This window comes from Haliotis asinina, chromosome 7 (genome assembly GCF_037392515.1).
Source record: "Haliotis asinina isolate JCU_RB_2024 chromosome 7, JCU_Hal_asi_v2, whole genome shotgun sequence".
NCBI classification, from domain to species: Eukaryota; Metazoa; Mollusca; class Gastropoda; order Lepetellida; family Haliotidae; genus Haliotis; species Haliotis asinina.
This window is the reverse complement of record NC_090286.1, coordinates 21,992,333-22,012,181: the sequence shown is the minus strand read 5'-3', so window position 1 is coordinate 22,012,181 and position 19,849 is coordinate 21,992,333. Positions and strand designations below refer to the sequence as shown.

At 37.6% G+C, this 19,849-nt stretch overlaps 2 protein-coding genes across 2 annotated transcripts in view; one reads left to right on the top strand and one right to left on the bottom strand.

The window, feature by feature from the left end:
• Positions 1–427: 427 nt before the first annotated feature.
• Positions 428–15,679, bottom strand: LOC137291623 (phospholipid phosphatase 1-like). The gene is made up of 6 exons (XM_067823030.1): positions 15,570–15,679; positions 9,199–9,350; positions 8,363–8,661; positions 6,280–6,337; positions 5,768–5,944; positions 428–5,061 (listed from the first exon to the last, which is right to left on the bottom strand). The coding sequence occupies exons 1-6, from the start codon at positions 15,640–15,642 to the stop codon at positions 4,870–4,872; spliced, it is 951 nt and encodes a 316-aa protein (XP_067679131.1). The 5' UTR covers positions 15,643–15,679; the 3' UTR covers positions 428–4,869.
• Positions 15,680–18,531: 2,852 nt separating this feature from the next.
• Positions 18,532–19,849, top strand: part of LOC137291413 (uncharacterized) — a 38,616-nt gene continuing 37,298 nt past the window's right edge. Inside the window, exons 1-2 of the mRNA XM_067822747.1 lie at positions 18,532–18,616; positions 19,316–19,448. Coding sequence (XP_067678848.1) covers positions 19,330–19,448 — 119 coding nt within the window. The 5' untranslated portion in view covers positions 18,532–18,616; positions 19,316–19,329. The remainder of the gene's footprint in view (positions 18,617–19,315; positions 19,449–19,849) is intronic.

Below are 19,849 nucleotides of genomic sequence, written 5' to 3'. Positions count from 1 at the left end.
ACGTCACAAATGAAGAACTCCAGATGCTACCTTGGGAACTAGCAGAACTGGCCAGCTGATGACACATCACTGCTGTACCCGTACTTGATGTAAACCAGTGCAGACAGTAAAACCCTTTGGTTAACTTTTTTGTTTACAATGTCGATAAACATCATGTGATGGCCAATTTCTGGGTCTTATTGAGTATTTGAAGCACGGGAATATTTCATTTGAAACACCGTCAGGTCAATATGTATTCCCGTGCTTCAAATACTCAGTAACACCTGCAAATTGGCCAATACATGATGTTTATCTCCTAAACACAACCTCCAAACACAAGAGGGTTGATGAATCATAATGATGAGTTTAGCATTTAAACCCGTGATCATAGGGTTCTGGCCCATCCAAGGGATGTAACTGCTAAAGTAGAGGTAAGAAAACAAACTGATCTGTGTTTGTATTTTTATTTTCCAACAGATAACAGATATGTATGGTATTTCACATTTGTCGTGTAATAAATAGAAAATATGTAAAAGCACAATGTCATAGAATATCTTACTTGCAAAAAGAATCTAATGAAAATCATTCTGGAAATGAGTCTCATGCCTATTTCAAAACATCTTTTCTGTTACAAAAAGTTAACAAACACAACACATCTTGCATTGATAGGATAATCTAAACCTAAGAATACCAGCTATCTTGAACATGCCAGCTTCATGTATATAGTCCTACAACTTTGGTTAACAAAACCTGATAGTGCTGAAGTAAAAACTGTGACCTGTGTGTAGTTTTAACACCAACTACAGGGAGACAGAGATGACTAAATTAAATAACAAAAGTATGGGTTTATTTCTTGGTATCCTGCACCTGACTCTGTTTATTAATTAAACAACCCGTACCGAGCAGCAACAACCATCTGCTTGAAAAAGTCGTAATTCAAGAGATAACAATATCCTTTTGAATATCATGTAGTTTGTATCCATATTGCACTTGTTTGACATTAGAATTATATCAGCTTTATTAATAAAAATGTTGCCTGGATATGTCACTCACAAAGTCAAAGCAGAACAGAAAGTTTCTAAAGATATCATATCTGATGACATTCAGATGGCAGACATTACCATGTCAAGACAGAAACTCACTTTGACCTTTGATCATGGTGAGCTAAGATACGACTACAAACCGAACTGTAATGACTCTCATTCCTCAAAAGCAGAGGCTTTTCTTGCGAGGGATGTACCACAACTGTGCACAAGAAGAGAACTTGACATTTATTCACACTTGATTGAAATCATTTCAGTTAATAATTCATCAAGCAAAAGAAGTTAAAAATTGCAAAAAATTGTTAACCGGACACAACCAGCATCAACTTAACACCATCTGCAATTTCCCTATCATGCAATTTACCATATACACTGGTTGTTATAGGATGAACAATTGACTTGCCTTCTTATGTATTTATGACAGAAGCCATCAGTGGGGCAGGATATGCTTGCTTTTCTATCTGGTGTTATGACTATCTGATAGTGATTTTATACCCTGTGTATCCCATATGATCAGTGAGTGAGTGAGTGAGTGAGTGAGTGAGTGAGTGAGTGAGTGAGTGAGTGAGTGAGTGAGTGAGTGAGTGAGTGAGTGAGTGAGTGAGTGTAGTAATATTCCAGCAATCTCACAGCAGGGTACAAAAAAAGAAAAATGGGCTTCACACATTGAACCCATGTTGGGAAACAAATCTGGGTGTTTTGCATGACAAGCAAATGCTATAACCATGAGGATACCACACTACCTCCATAATGATACAATGGTCTCACCTTAAAGAAGAGATTTCTTACTGTAAGTGTTCTGTCACTGTGAATTACTCTAAGTAAGTCCTCTATACATTACTGAAGACATGGTTACAAGACTCATGTTATGTTTTATAGATTCTGTCACTGAGGTCTAACATTGAGCACATTCAAACTGATATGTTTTTTTGACTTAAAGACTACAGTCATGAGCTGGTGTCTGCATTTTGTACATGTTATGAAGGACTGAAAAAGAAAAAAAATACACCATGTTATACATTTGTAAGTTATTCTTAACACCTCTTTCATTTTCACACCTTGTAATGGTCATCAGTGTTTTCTACACATAAGCCTGTTAGGATCACATCTGTAAATGGAGCGTTGCATCCCTAACACACTCAGTGGAACAGAGCTGACAAGCAATGTAAACCCGTAAAACAATAGAAACATCTAGCTTGGGTAACACATCTAGTTGGAATGGCAATTCTCATCTAGCTTCAAGTACAGACATGCATCCGTATCTAGGCTTTGAGTGAGTATGGTTTGACACCACTTCTAACAATATTCCAGCAATATAACCAAGATATATACAAGATACCAAAACTGCGCTGTTGGGAATCAAGTCAGGGCCTTTGGAGTGGCAAGTGATTTGGCCATGATTTAGCTCACCACTGTCCCTCAACATACAGGAGTGCTATGAGGGCCCATGAGCAGGTCACAGCACTTTGTGAAACTTTAGTACTTCTGATGGCAAATGTTTCATACCTTTTACAGTGGTCTCTTGGGTGTCAGTTGACAGTAAGGAACTGATCATTTTTGCAGGAATAACACATTTCCAATCTATCTATCTATTATTATGACTGTCAACAGCTGGGACAGACAAGCAGGGTTATACACTTGGTCCGATCTAGTGAATGAGAACTGTTTCTTGGATATACACCTGTCACCAGAAATCTGGTACCAGATGTAAGCTGGGCCCCATCTTGCATATCAGAAGTTGGTGTGCACAAAGGGAGCTGGGAACCAGCTTAGCACTGGAAGAACTGGCTCACAACACTTACGAGCCTTAGTGTAATTTCAGTTCCATCATAGAGAATGTTGAAAGACTGCACAATGTGTACGAAATCAAACCAGCATAAATAACACAACATCGGTATCAATCATTGATGCAAGGCACTATAAACAGCAACGCATTTCTACTACTATAAGCTTAAAAATACATGCATACATGATGTTATACACAAATTACAAGCATGGCTTTGACTTGATATATAAACATGTTATCACAGCCTTCAGGTTTCCCATAATGCAGAAAGCTAAATGTTTACCTGTTTTCAAGACTTGTCTGGACATGCAATAGGTTATCATTTTGTCACAGGATCACAGATTAGCTAATTTTCTTTTCATAAAGGATGGGGGATGTATTATCAAAATTTTTGTTTACCATCAAAACACACACACAAAATGGTTGAGAAACATAAATCCTTTCAAGATAACAGCTGAAAATGCATTTGAATCTCTTGAACGTACAGGGTGTCTCCATTTGAAGTTGTTTTAGCTCAAATGGCATCAGAGAACATGACAGGGGGTGTCTGGTGATAAACCAGGCTGACATAATCTCACTTTCCTTTCAGTCACAAATTACATATGTAGCAAGTTGTGAGCCCTCTCTCCAAACATATTGTTGTTTCTTGCATCTTGCCATTGTGCCATTATAAGATCCAGCCATTTTGCACAAGGTAAGAATAATCTGACACACCATTCTAGCATCCAGTGCAGTTTACCACTTCAGTATAAATTATGACCTCATGTTGATGATGATGATTTAGATATTTGAAATACAGCATATTGTAGCCTTTGTGGTGAGTTACAAAAGACTATATTCTTTAAAGTCAATTACTCTTCTTCTCAGCACTAGCCTGACTGACAAATCTTCACCGTCCACTCAAGATAGGACCTACTTTTCCATACGAAACAGGAGTAATCAACATAAGGAACGTAAATTATGACTGTGAATGTCGACACCTCATGTAATGCCATACAAATACTCACTGCACGTCTTGTCACCAACCCAATACCAGCCAATTATTTTTCATGTTTCACAGTAATACATGATTGTCAATAACCATATTGATATTTGATAAAAGTAACACTAATAAGGGTATTTATATGTGTACAGAAAGCTGTGGTCCACTGACAGGTGGTCACATGCACAGGTGACATCTTTTGCATGTGTAGCCAGCGGCATACATGACATCTATTCTAATCTCTACCACCTACAGTTCTAGTGCTGCACAGTAGATGTATTAATATAGGTGTATAGGATTATATACTAAAGAAAACATCATGAAAATGTAATTGATATCCCACTCTGAATGAGCATGTTTTATTTAGTATACTATATTTAGAAATCACAACAGACAAAAATAAAAAGAAACAATACTTATACACAAATAGTCTCCAAATCCTTCTCTCTCCAGAGTAAATATATCAACTGCTTGGCAGTTTGAAAGATCAGACTTCATATCCCAGGTTTGCTGGTCTCATAACGTTGATTTTGTTTTTTGATTTGGTAATGCTAGAAATCACTGGTAAATGGAAACATGATTATTTTACATATATTCCCCTGTAAATGAATAGCAAAGGTGTTTCAGCCAATAGAGCTCCAGGTAAAACAATGGATACCATGGCAACAGAGAAAATAGCATTTATACATGTTCACAGGACTTGTACTCATGTTATTATCACCCTACATTTGAGTAGCTGTGGGGCAGACATTTCCCAGGCTGGTCTCAGATAAATTTTCAAATTTGCTGCCTATAATGATCCGCCATGAATGCAGTACAATGTTTGAAACATAAGTGACAAATAAATATCAAATAAGCATAAGATACAATTTTGGTCACTTAGTTTCAAACTTGCATGATAAAATGCTAGCAGAGCTCTTTCTACTTTCATGATATCTTTGACTTTAACTCACAACACAAAAGCTCAGGCACATTTCACAAGTTTGCATGATGGCGTATATTTCGCTCCACAAGACACACATACTGGCAAGGATTATCACAACCCTGTTGCATGACACACATGTACAGCCATGACATCCTCACTTGCCATGGCTCACATGACTAATGACATGCGTCAGCTCCTCATTCATTTCTGCTGTGTCATCGCTGGGGCCTGAAGAGGAAGTCTCCTGGCGGCCATTTTGATGGTAGAGCGGGAATTTCTCATGGCGACTTCTGTAAAATCTCATCACAGACTTCCGCTCCAAGCGAAAACTGCTCATAAATGTTATCTGGAAAGCAGTGGATGAAACCATTACAAGTGTAATTACACAATCCAGGGACTGGGAAAGAGACCTTTGATTTTTGACAATGGGCTGTTTACAGGATTATTAGCTATTTTCTGAATTCAGAATTGGCCACTGCCCTTGTATCAATAATTAACTTCAAAATTTTATTGGGCCATTTTTCATTAAAATGTCCAAAACGGCCCATGGCCCATGGCCCCTGCCTTTCCCAATCCCTGACAATCATATGGAAAATAAAAATAATATTGACACAGGAACATGTTACGTTTATACAAACTTAACACAAAATGACATTATTCCAGGAAACATCTTGGACAAACATTCTAAATATATGTATATATATTTCAGCTGTCTTTTACTCCTCTCTTACTGTACAAAAACAATGTTTGTAAAAGATGCTACTGAAAGCTACAAAAGGATATAAAGGCAGGGAAAATTATCTGAAGGAAGTAACACATTTTGTCCACCTAATCCTCATTTTAGTCAGCTCCTATGACAAGCATCAGATCCTGAACACCTTCTCATACAGTTGACAGTCATGGAATGATATACTAGTAAATTGGTAACTGTCAAACATGGATAATGAACATATACAAATATATATAAACAAATCATAGTGAAAATTCTTCTCTACATTGTATTTGACTATTATGAACAAGGATACAGCAGTCTGTACCAAACTGGCTCTTACCACGAGGCAGCTAATGAGGGTTCCAAGAATAGCTCCACCAAGCACATCACTCCAATGATGCTTGTAGTCGGAAATCCGTGACAAACATGTGAAGAAGGCAAGCCCGAAGGCAACTAGCTGCAAAACCGGCCGGATCAGGTTAGTTCTGGCTGAAGTCAGTCGAGCCTGGAGATATGCCTGCAACAGTAAAGAGAGGCACATAATTGCTGCATCATGTCAACCAATATTGCTGACAGCTATTCCTGACCATGTTGATTATTGTTACACACAAAAATAGCTCAAATACAAAGATTATGAGCTGTAAATTAGCTGTGTCCTGAATATTTGTTAAATTGGAAGAATCAGACTCAGAAATCAGCTGTCTGAGAAAGTGTAATGAAAGTGGTTCCGACACTTGAGTTGTTTGTACACTAACTTCAGATACATGAATATACAAAGATATCACTTATGACACTGACAATACCTTGCATATGGATTTAATTACAAGTTTAGACGTCGTGGAGATACATTACCATCAGGAAGATCATGCAGTAGACCGCTATGGACGCATGACCAGAAGGGAAGGAAAGTCTGGAAACACAAGACATTTTGAGTGAAGTCAAAACTTAGGTACAGATGCTCACCTCCACTCTGTTTGTCATCTGGGTAAGAATTGATTTCCAGCAAACCCATGTTTGTCATAAGAGTAAACTAACAGGATCAGGTGGCCAGGCTTGCTGACTTGGTTGACACATGTTATCTTATCCCAGTTGCACAGATTGTTGCTTATGCTGTTGGTCAATGGATTATCCAGATCAGACTTGAATATTTATAGACTGCCCCCAGTCTAGAAAATTGCTGAGTGCCACATAAAACTAAACTCACTCACTGTTTGAGTATCAATGTTGTGTGATACTTTGTTAGCAGGTATGCATGAGTGAATGTTGTTTGATTCAGTAATATTCCAACCCATGTTCACCTAATGTCAACAAACAGTTACAAACACTTGTCATAACTTTGCATCATATCAGCATGATTGGAGAAATTCGTTCCGAATCTTTTTGGGTTATGAAATAAATACAATCACTTAGAAGAGTTTCAATTCATTATGTAAGCTGAGATTAAATAATTTACAGGCTTTAATCAAAGTCAGCCTCACTATCAAAGACTCTCTCAAGTCATCAAAACATGTTTCATGTGAGTCACATTTGTTAAAGAATGTTTAAAAAACCACAAACAAAACAAAGAACAATACAGTCAGACCTTGTATATCCAAACTTCAGATATCCGAAAACCTCAGTTTCCGAAAACATTCTTCACAAAAAACTAATTTTTCTAGTGACAGTTACCCTTGTATATCCAAATGTTGGGTTTCCATATCCGAACGGTCAATTTTGCAAAAGAAACATCAAAATGTGTACAGATTTGCCCTGTACATCCGAACACCAAAGCTGACATTGGCAAGATGTCGGATGTTTACCGCTTATTAAAAGTGATCACTCCTTTTACCTTTGTTGTTGGCGAGATAACAAGTCTATCATGTCTGCCACTTGCCAATTCATTGTGTGTCTAGCTAGTTAATTTATTGTTTATTGAAGACATGTATTTATCACAGAGCGTGTAGGTTAATTAGAGAAGAAACAATTAAAGTTTGACACTGAGTTGACAATGAGTCGAATCGTTGATTGGGTAAGCATAAACAATGACGACTGGGGGTGGCAGTCCTTATGCAGATGACAGCAGATCTCTTTCGTGACTGGCAGCTGTGTTTTGACTGACAGATGAGATCACGTGGAAGGCGGGTGATATTGCTTCTTGACAATGCGGTAAGTCACAACTGCAAGAATCTTAAACTGACTAATGTTACTGTCCATTTCTTGCCACCGAACACAACCGCACACATCCAACCCATGGATGCAGGAATCATACGGCAAACATTGGCTTCACACCAGGTGAGATCTCACATCGAAGATCTGATTTATCACTTCGAAAATGCTGGTGACATCACAAATCTGGAAAGTTATTAAAATTTCAAGCAGCAAATAACAACTGCCCACCAACAGTCATCAATCAAAGACTTTTTCAAGCCAAAGTAATCTATGTTATGTTATGCTATACACATGTAGCCTAGGTCCTGATTCAGACATCCGAATGATTTGTATATCCGAACAATACAATAAAAAACCAAAGTGTTCGGATAAAGAGGTCTGACTGTACATTCACCTTACATTACTGAAAACACTGGATACAATACTAAATACTGACTAATGATAACATTAGTGAGTGAGTGAGTTTAGTTTTACGCCACACTCAGCAATATTCCAGCTATATGGCGGCGGTCTGTAAATAATCGAGTCTGGACCAGACAATCCAGTGATCAGCAACATAAGCATCGATCTGCGCAATTGGGAACCGATGACATGTGTCAACCAAGTCAGCGAGCCTGACCACCCGATCCCGTTAGTCGCCTCTTACGACAAGCTGAGTCGCCCTTTATGGCAAGCATGGGTTGCTGAAGGCCTATTCTACCCCGGGACCTTCACGGGTCAATGATAACATTAACTTAGAACAGTAAATACAATGATATATAGATAAATAAGTATTCCACAAGCATACCTCATATCACGAAGTTGATAAGCATTTGTTCCTTTACAAGTGAAATCAATGATGTAGCCACTGTTGCAGTCGATGTTTGCCATGTCTGGTTTGCACACTGCAAAGAAATGTGGGCGGAGTCTCCCAATACTGAACTTGCCAATTTCTGTCAGAAGCTGTGTGGCAGCTGTCCCAAATATGAACAAGATGATAATTTTGTAACATTTTTCAAAGTAACTTTTTGTGTGTTCATTTGGGTCAGTGGAGACAATGCCAAAACAAGAGGTTTTCTTCTCATGAAGTGCTTCAATGACCAAAATCTGGAAGAGATAAAAAAGATTTGAGAATATATAAACAAATTTTCATGAAGTAGAAAAATCATATTATACATTTGTAAAGCATAAAACTCTGACTAACCCTCATGGGCCCTTTAGATAAGCGAGTTGAAGCCTAACTTAAGGTTGATATTATGAAAACCCATCTAAACATTATTGAAAAGATATCACACTATCACCCTGGTCATACATGTGACTAGTCTGCACTACAGACCCTGCAACAAACATGTCAATGAAAGCCACTGCAAGTCTAGAATATGTAGCAAGTCTAGATTTCCACAGTTTCTGAAAATGAAGAAAGTCTCTAGGCTACCATACTTTAGGAACTGATTTTTTCTAAAATAAATGTGCATTTCAGAGTCTAGATGGTAGTCTAACGGTTCACCATTAAATCCTCATTACTCTGCTTACTGGAGGTCTACCCTGCTCAACATTTGTTAGTTGACTTTACAATGACATTAACATGTAATATTCCATTCCAAACAATAACATCTATGCCATGCTACAGGTGTATCTACTTACACACAGGATGGGTAGTCCCAGCCCCACCACACCCAAAAGCCATGTTGGGATGGTGCTATCGATGAAGGGATGTTTCAGACTTTCATCGTTACAAAAGAACCCTCGATGGTACGGGACACCAATCAGGGAGAACAGACCAATGGGGATTGCAACTGCCAACATACAAGAGCATAATCATAGAATGTGATTTTCAGAGAAGTATTTAAAACTGAAGACTTAGGATTGATTCACTTTGAACAGCATTCCTGTTATTTTGTTATAGTTTAGAGAAGAGGCATATTAAAATTTATTGTACCTAACAAATAAATATCGTTTTCTGATGGGCTAAGCGGTTTTCTAGTATTTTCAATGTATACATTTGCAAGAGAGATACATTTCAATGTACCCAGCTGTCAATGGCTATATGATAACACTGAGAATTTCCCTCCTGAATGAAAGAAAATATTGTTTTCCAAAATATGATGAGAAAACATGTTCTAAAGGTCAGGTGATGAATTGGTCATGCATGTTGAGACTTCGTCTGTATCTGCATTCAGTCAATAAAAAAATGTCAGAACACTTCCTCATTGCTTACAAAAACAGCTTAAACTAGCTTAATTAAGGTATATTTCCTGATGCCCTCTCTTTGATTAACAATGAAAGAAAAAATCTCATGAGGAAAAGCTTTTCTATGGCTTTGTTTGTCACACTCAACATGAATCCAGTCATATGACTGTAGCTTGTGTAAATAATCCAGTCTGAAGCACACAAACTAGCTGGTGGTCTTGTCAGCGACATTCACCAAAAATGCTACATGTAATAAACCATCAAGCACAATTCTACAATGATGCTACATGGAATAAACTATCAAGCACAATTTCACAATGATGCTAAATATATTAAACCATCAAGCACAATTCTACAATGATGCTACATGGAATAAACTATCAAGCACAATTTCACAATGATGCTAAATATATTAAACCATCAAGCAGAATTCTACAATGATGCTACATGGAATAAACCATCAAGCACAATTCTACAATGACGCTAAATAAATTAAACAATCAAGCACAATTCGACAATGATGCTAAATACATTAAATCATCAAGCACAATTCTACAATGATGCTAAATATATTAAACCATCAAGCACAGTTCTACAATGATGCTACAAGTAATAAACCATCAAGCACTATTCTACAACAATACTACATTAATAAACCACCAAGTCAGACCACCCTATGATAGGAAAATTGGATTCTGTTATTATCAAGGGCCCTGATTCCACCCCATTTATTAAATCATTTCAAATGAAAGAAATCACACACATCCTGGAAGTACGTCATATACATCCTTATGTAACTACATATATGGAATGACACATATACTTTGATTATCATAACATTATATTGTGTAGGGGCAATCCTCATGACAAGCTAGAGCATATTCAAGTTAACTCCCAAGCATTGGGAGAACAATTGATGATCAGGATACATATGGATCAGCTACTGTCCACAAAATGATATGCTGTAAACTGGGTCCTGATTCCACCCCATAGATGACTTCTGTTCAGCTTCTTATATCCGCGGAGGATGTGGAATGGAAAATGATAAATCAAAAGAAAAACACATTGAAAGCAAGGATTGTGTCTTTTTCAACCACTGCCACCACTCGGCATAATAACCAAGACAGTATATCTATATATCATGAGACTTTTTATAACATGTATGGTTTAAGGTAATATCTGGACAAACTTTCAGTCACGACCAATATTTCCCTTCACATATAAATTAACAAAATGAGTGGTGAGTGAGTGAGTGAGTGCATGAGTGAGTTTAGCACTCAGCAATATTACAGCAATATGGCAGCAGTCTGTAAATAACTGAATCTGGACCAGTCAAACAAGTGATCAACAGCATGAGCATCCATCTACGCAACTGGGAACCAATGATGTGTTAACCAAGTCAGCAAGTCTGACCACCCAATCCCATGAGTTGCCTCACATGACAAGCACGGGTTACTGAAGATCAGTTCTAATCCGGATCAATTAACAAAATGACTTTTACAATGTAATATGCCATGAACTAGAACAAAACACTGTTGGAAATCGACAAAATCGAAAAATCTAATTTCAAAATGGGCAAGTGTCCCTTGTAATACAATATCTTCGCATACTAATTTGCATAAAGCCATGGTCTCTTCCAAATAAGTCCCTTCAGACTTAGAAATATAATAATATTTACAAACCGATAAACCCTAACCCAAACAGGTAATCTACAAAATTGACTGACATTGTGGACACTCGCATATAAGGAAAACATCCAGGTGTGTGAAACCCAGAGTCAAGGAACATCAGACATCAACCACCAAATTGGATAAGAAATCAGTCTTATCAGACCACATAGCAACTTATTACAATCTCCAGATCAACTGAACTGACTACTGACTTCACCATTCTCACTACAAACCAATCAGAATGGATCAAACGCAAGAGAACTGAAGGAAGAAGCGCCAAACAATACTGACCCTTGATTCACAGAGATCAAGGCTACTTTATTCCCACTGCTTAGGATGGGCTCATCAATCAACCTTAGTCTTCTGTACAAACACTCTATGCTGTATGTATCACTGTTTCCAACCCCCTCTATGTCTTACCCATATCCTCTGTTACCCTTTGTTATCATCACACTGGTAATCAGGCTTCTGTTATATATGTATACCTGTTCTCCCCCTAGACTTTCCATACATGAAAATGATATAAGAACCTGTGCTGGAATGAAGAAGTTGTTATCCATACATACTTGTTCAATGTTACTTTAATGAGTACTATCATGGTAAAAACAGGCCTCCCTAAATGACTAACCTCCTAAGAATACTGATAATATATACAAAGCATTATATCCTTCATAATATCATCATGATCATGGTAACAGCAGACATTAATGCTATATTTGCCTCAGAGCAATAAAGGACAACAGCTGGCATGGCAATATGGCAACAGAATAATTTGTTAATTCCATTTTACTGTTAAACAGTATTTTACTGCCAAAGAATAAACAACGTTCACAGCATGAATCTGATGAAGCCTGATAAAGCCAAGTCTTTGAATGTCATTTAGAAGTGTAAATACATAAGAATGAAGATTTTATGGATATCAACTTCTTTATGAGAGAACACAACGTTTCGGAGTTAATGCTTACGAGAACTGCATCATGGATGTGCGACTTAGCTTATCATCAGATCAATGCTGTGATGCTGTTGATCACAGGATTGTCTGGTCGATTGCCATACAGCTGATGAAGGAGTAAGCATTAACTCCGAAACGTTGTGTTCTCTCATAAAGAAGTTGATATCCATAAAATCTTCATTCCCTGATAAAGCCACCTCTAAGAGAAACAGAACTGAAAATGGCGTAGCTCAACCTGCAATGAGAACGGTTGAGTGATTGTCTGAACAAGGCTCTCTAACATGCTATTTGCTAATCCATGTTACCTTAAATAATGGGTATCAAATATTGAAAACTAATTATGTAAAATATAGAAATCCAGTTGAACTGTCCATGGAGAAAAGTCCAGATCATAGAAACTGGCTGTCTCACACAGGTAGTCAAACACCTTTACGAATTATTTATGATTATACAACAAATTATTTCTTTTAAGCATTTTCAATTATGGGACAGTCAAAGAAATTCAATGTGTTATCCTTTTCTGATAACTGTTTGAGACAAGAGCTATTGTTGTCTCAGTTAACAAGTTTACATTCATGCTAAAAACTATACCCAAAAACTTGGAAGAATAAACTCATAAACACCCACATATCTGATATCTATCAACTAGGGGTGGGCAGTAATACCGATTAACTGGTACACTAAAATTCGAACTTCACGATACGATACATTGTGGTACATTTTTTCAGCAAACCAGTTTACTCAATACGATCAACAATTTCCATGACCAAGATTGGTAATTTTTGCGAGGCAGTCAAAACTACTAATATGATTTATATCTCCTTTATATCATTATACATTAATAGTTCTGAGAATGTTTGACCCATGAAGGTCCTGGGGTAGAATAGGCCTTCAGCAACCCATGCTTGCCATAAAAGGCGACTATGCTTGTTGCAAGAGGCGACTAACAGAATCGGGTGGTCAGGCTCGCTGACTTGGTTGACACATGTCATAGGTTCCCAATTGCATAGATCGATGCTCATGCTGTTGATCACTTGATTGTCTGGTCCAAACTCAATTATTTACAGACCGCTGCCTTATAGCTGGAACATTGCCGAGTGTAGCGTAAGACTAAACTCACTTATTCACTCTGAGAATGTTTATTGGTCATATAATTGCATTTGCATGATGTTTAAAATATAGAGAATCTAAACAAAAAAAATAAAATTGGTATGACGCATGTTTACTGACTAAAAAAAACAAAATGGCAGACGGTTACAGACACTTTTTTGATAACTGAGCAAAATCTTCAAATTGCAGACATTCTGAACTGATCTCTTGTACAATCACATTTGGGTCCTGACAGTGGCCCTTGGGATTGTTTCAAAAGGAAAGGAAGGGAAATTTCATTTCCTGCCCCATGTGCTACACTTTCACAATATATTGCAATACAATTCATATTGCATTATGCCAACACATACCACAATATATCACAATACGAAAATGTTGACAATACCCACCCAACCCAGCTAACAACTCATTTGATTTAATAGCTGTTTCTAAGCACAAATTTATGATTAGATATAGAGTAACTGTAACAAGTATTTTCAACAAAACAACAACGAACTGACAAATCTAGAATTATGGTCATTAGGGCTGTTCTGATTCCCTAGTGAATATTCGGTGAATCAAAATGTATCCTTTCATAAATTCAATTTGTTATTCACAATGACAAAACTACATACTAGTATTTATGACTTTGTTCAAAACGAGAGTAAATACTTGAATTTGCTGTCTATTTATCAAAACAAGATACTTGTATGCAAAAAGGAACATAAGCATGCCAATTAGAATAACAGATAACACTGAGATTCTTATCATGCTAATGATGCCAACGTGGTAAAACATGTAAGTGTATTTTTGTTATTGTTTCATTGAATGTTCTCACTAATACACCAGCTGTGGAGTTATTATTGCATTCATTAGTCGATATTTGTATTCATATTTAAGCTATGTATAATATTTGCCTCGAAGTGGATTGGATGCAGTCCTCATGTTGACAACAAATGGTGTTGATAATACACATAGACACTGGGCACACACACTACTGATGGAAATGTTTATTCAATAATCTAAAAAATCTAAAAACAGTATCAACACCTCTTTGTTCTACAAGCATTTTCAACACTGAATCAAACCATTTTACATGAAGAAACTATTTAAAATTTAAAATCACTCTCCTATACTGACAAACATACTGGGTAGAAATTACAAATTAATTATTTATAGCACTGTTTTCAGTTGGATATTGGACAAAATGTGCAACTGGAAAAACAAATTCAAAGCTTGTTTCTAATCAACATAATGTTACTTATAGTACTACCGTGTTTCCCCTAATAAGCATCAGGTCTCTAATAAGTGCCATGGGATAAGGCAGCTCACTTATTTAACAATTACTGTAATTACACCCAGTAAATGAAAAAAGCACTGGGCCTCTAATAAGTGTCGGGTCTGTTATAATAAATAATCCGTATAAGAGAATTATTTTTCTCTGCTATGAATGTAGTGTTAAGTTGGAAGGTGAGTTTTAACTTGGACCACTACGTTTTGAATTCATGGAATAACTGAGTAAAATAGTCAGTATTTAATCATGATGTTAACTATTAACCATACAATCACAGTGTTAGAAGGAAGCTACTTGAAGTTCAGTTTACTTAATCACAGGAAAATAGGAATATATATATAACCTGGACACAGAGCAAAATTTGTGAGTGCTGAATACTGGTTATGCGATTCTGTGAATTCATACTCTATGATTTATCTCCTTTTCAACTCAGACAAATGTTTCTAACTACCGCCTAAAATCTCTTGTGTTTTTCCCAAAGCGGGCATTTTGCACGAACCTCTTAGCGTTGGTGTATATCAGTCCGAAGAGTAAATGTGCCCAAACTAATCCTAATTCTTATTTCATTAAAACCATGTTATCACGTCACATCTCGGCACTTTGACAGACCGATGAACGGACTGAAGGGCTGACAAACAGCATCAATAACCATGAGTATTTAACTGTACGCAGGAGAGAAACATGATTCGCTTGATACGGGTCTACGGATACCCAAACTGATCTTTTAGTTCAGCCGTTGTCATTACAGAGGCTGGCACCTAGCAACGCAAACATGTAATAATATAAGCAGACACAGCTGCAATGAAATATGTCTGCTTACCTAATGCGATGCACACCGTGTCAATGAAAACTCGCGCACAAAGTTTGCCTCTGCTTTGCCGTGAGTTCGCCATCCTCACGTCTTGATGTGATCAGGGGCAGATTACTCTCAATTACTCACGAGTGGGCGTGGTTGACATGCCGCTTGTGATCAGGTGTCAGTGGTCTGACCGCCTACATGACGATCTTCTTTCCAGCCTTTACGAACTTGGAGATTACTCATCAGACATGAGCTGCCATCATGCTGTTTGTTCAAAGTGTATTTTGTTTTATATGTCAGCATTAGATATACATTCCTCTTCACTAAGCAAGCGAGGTTACGATCCGCTCACTGCTATATTTACATCAGTGTGAACATATTTAGTTATTTGGGGAGGCCCTATGAAATCTATTATCTTAAACAAATAAGCATGCATTCAAAACCACCGATTTAAAATAGGTATTACGTCATGGGTGTTTATGGGACAGTTAAATTACTGATATACAAATTATATCGACAATTAAACACACATACCACTGAAATAGCATTTACTGAATACCACGAACAACACATGTATTAAACAGTGCATTTTAGTTCCTATGGGAGGAAAGACTGCGTTATTTCATTGCAGATGTAAATTCCATTTGTTGGATAATACACGCGCACACACGTGCACAGCCTCTTCCATTACTGACCTCTTCTCTTAAGCCAACAGTACTGTAGCAATATATGCAGGGATTTTACCCTACTCGTGAAAAGAATAAACTCAGTGACATTTGTGTTAGATACACATTTGCACCCACGTAGAGGTAATTTTAGACACTACCTATCGGATCGGGTAGTGAGGTTCACATGTCATCACTTGGTTCACATGTCATCATATCAAAAGTGTGTATATCGATGCTCATGATATTGATCACAGGCTTGTCTTGTCCGGACTCGATAATTTACCGACCGTCGCCATATAGCTGGAGCATTGCTGAGTGCGGTCTTAAACAGCAAAGAAACCCATGCAGACATATGTATTCTCACAGGCATGAACGCACCAATATGAACCTACAGTATATCAGTATGCATTTACAATTCGCGGAACTAAGCTCGTTATATAATGGCAACTTAAACTGTAAATACTGCTGCAAATATATTACCTGACACTTACAGCTGTCAGCTGACAACTAATGATCGAGATAAATGCATGTGACAAAGCTACAGCTGTAACTAAATTTATGAACTAAGTGATTACTAACGGAATCATTGTGTAACAATATGCTAGCTGAACACATAAATACATTATGTTCAACCGATGTCTTGAATTATTGATGGTCACGTAGAATACAGTGGAAGCTTGTCTCATCCGGCACTCATTCCACTGTACATATTTACGTATTATGAGTGAGTGAGTGAGGTGAACGCTGCTTCCAGCAATATCCCAGCAATATCGCAAGGGGGGACACCAAAAGTGGACTTCAAACATTGCAGCAATGTGGGGAATCGAACTCAGATCTTCGGCGTTTCGAGCGAACGTTTTAACCGCTAGACTACTCCATCGCTCATTATTTAGCACATGTTCTTCATACAACATATGTAAATTTTACATTTTACATCACTGCACCCATCGTGTTCGTGATGGTTAATATTACAGACTATTCTACTATATTGCAGCCATGCAGCTAGTCCAATGAACTGTAGTCGACAGGACTTTTTCGTTTATTTTTTTCATTACTTTATTTTATTCCAGATAAAGACCTGTTACATTAGAGGCTTGAGCCCAGGTTACCAACGGACCTCTTTATTGCATATGTCATATTACAACATTGATCTGGATTTTCGAGGCATTGCACATACACACACGCATACACACGATAGTCCGCAACTGAAAGAAGAGCACCCAAAGCTAGGAACCACAGAGACAGTGATTGTACACGATATTTTTAATGAGTGAGAACTTTCTTGGACTGCAGTCAATGAAGTCATGTTCCCGCGCCCAAAAGTAATTGATGACCAGACATCTGTGCGTAAAATTGTAAGTGGTAATCACTTATCACAAATACCCTAGCGTCAATATATGTTGGTGCTTGTGATAAACATTAGGATCTATATTGTCCACTGGTAATTGTTCAAGTACATTTGTGAATTAAATACATTTAATCCAAAGATATCTCCAAAAATATTATCTGATACAAATAAATTTGTAATGAGTATGACCATTAAGACAAAATATGTGAAAGAGTTGCGTTGTACATCAGAGTTTCAGTATAAATTGGACTGAAATGTGTGAACATGGTTTTACCCCGATTTAAGCACACCAGAAATTGGCTTCACAATGTCATATTGCACTCATGTTAGGAATCGAACTCAAGTCATTGGCGTGATGAGCGAACGCTTTAACATCTAACCTGCCCCACCGCCCGCATATATTGTAAACAAATGTCATACATACATATGTCGATGGCGTTTACAAAGTGACTATAGCACGGATATGACACGAAGATACCAACAGTCAAAGCGTATGACGTCATGCTGCTCTGTCAGCCAAGCTCACACCCTTGAGATATTGTTCAGCGTTCAGCTCACTCACACTACTTCAGTTCACCCGAGATCTTTCAAATTCAGACGGGAGAATATTCGAATTCAACCCATATTCAAATGCTTCTATCCTTTAATCCACTGACATCAACTGATGTTAATACAACGTTCCCACCCCAACGATTAAACTATGCATCGGGAATTGCAATTCTGCAAGCCCTGTCATCTTATGTGCTCATACTTATCAATAAACTGGGTTAACCGATAGCACTTTCCACAATCAAACAACAATATGATTGATAGATCGCTTTTATTGATTGACACCCTTAGAATGACTGTATAGACCATATACACATTAGCTTATTGGTAATGTTCCCAGCGGAGCACATCAAACGGTGCCGCCAGGTGCGCGTTGCCATTAGCGACGAAGGTAAACCCGACAAACTAAGATGGCGTCCGATAGTGGACATGCGTTGTGATTTACATGGGCAAGTGTGTACACGCAGATGCGTTTGAGACAAACAGGATATAATGAATATTAGGTAGGTTTTTATGAATGATTACAAAATCATTGTGTAATTTGTTGTTTTGTGGTAATTTTGTCACATACAGACGTGCCCTTAACAAACATTGAGCTCACACAACGTTGTCACGAATAAAACACAAATGTTTACTTTCAGATCAATTTACTTTCACATCTTTTGTAAGTGGTAACTGATTGAGGCTTGTCACAATAGTCACTGTCTAACATATAACAAATATGCTCATCAGCAATTACTGCTAAATAACCTGATCAGCCGCTTGAACAAGCTGTCAAGTTCAGCATAAAGTGATTCCTTCTTGATGCATTGAAAAGTACCAACAACACTATTGATGGTTTATTTTCCATTAGAGGCAGGAACAGAAATATAACAACAGATTGCAAATTAATTATTTGTTATCTCCTGTTATTAACAGATAGGTTTGCCTAAGTTTACCATGGTGCAGGTAAGGTAGCCCAGTTGTTAAGGTGTCTGCTGGTCATGCCAAAGGCCCAGGTTCGATTTTCCACATGCACAATGTGAGAAGCCCATTTGGGGTGTTCCAGGCTGTGATATTGTGGCATAAAACTAAACTCCCTTCCTCCATCACTCACTCACTCACTCACTCTATCTATAAGACTGATATACTCCAGGGTTTACATGGTAATTATTCCAAGGCCATCAATACAGAATTTGAACAATGATTTCCACTTTTTGCAGGACCAATTTCTAAGATGGATCGTAAGAAGAAAAGTAAATCTAAGATAGTTCCATCGGAAGAGTCTGACAGTCTGCAAGGCATCAGTAACCCAGGGTTTGAAATGTCCAGCAAGGGTGACGCCAATAATATAAGGTGAAATAGTTATCCAGTGGTTTAAACATTGTTGTGATGTCAGTAGGAACAGCATGAGAGCCTGCTGCTGTTATGAAGCCTAAACTGACTGGGAAAGAATTGGCCAACCAGGCAGGTGTCTTGTGCTGTCACAGGGACAATGTGATAGCCTAGTGCAGCATTCGCTCTTCATGAGAAATAATAGGTTTGATTCCCCACATGGGTACGATATGTGAAGCCCATTTCAGGTGTCCCCTGCTGTAATGTTGTTGGAATATTGCCAAAAGCAGCGTAAAACCATACTCACGCACTGTACCCTCACTACTCTTTTGTTTCAAGGTGAAATGTCATGTGATTCCGATTCATTTGTCTCTGATGTTTTTTAGCCATTGTGTCTACAGCTTTAAATCCAATTTTCCATT

Coding starts and splice junctions, on each gene's coding strand:
- LOC137291623 (XM_067823030.1), bottom strand. CDS start 15,642: ATGGCGAACTCACGGCAAAGCAGAGGCAAACTTTGTGCGCGAGTTTTC. Junction 9,351..15,569: donor CACGGTGTGCATCGCATTAG/GTAAGCAGACAT, acceptor GTATGTTGGCAG/TTGCAATCCCCATTGGTCTG. Junction 8,662..9,198: donor TGGGACTACCCATCCTGTGT/GTAAGTAGATAC, acceptor TATCTCTTCCAG/ATTTTGGTCATTGAAGCACT.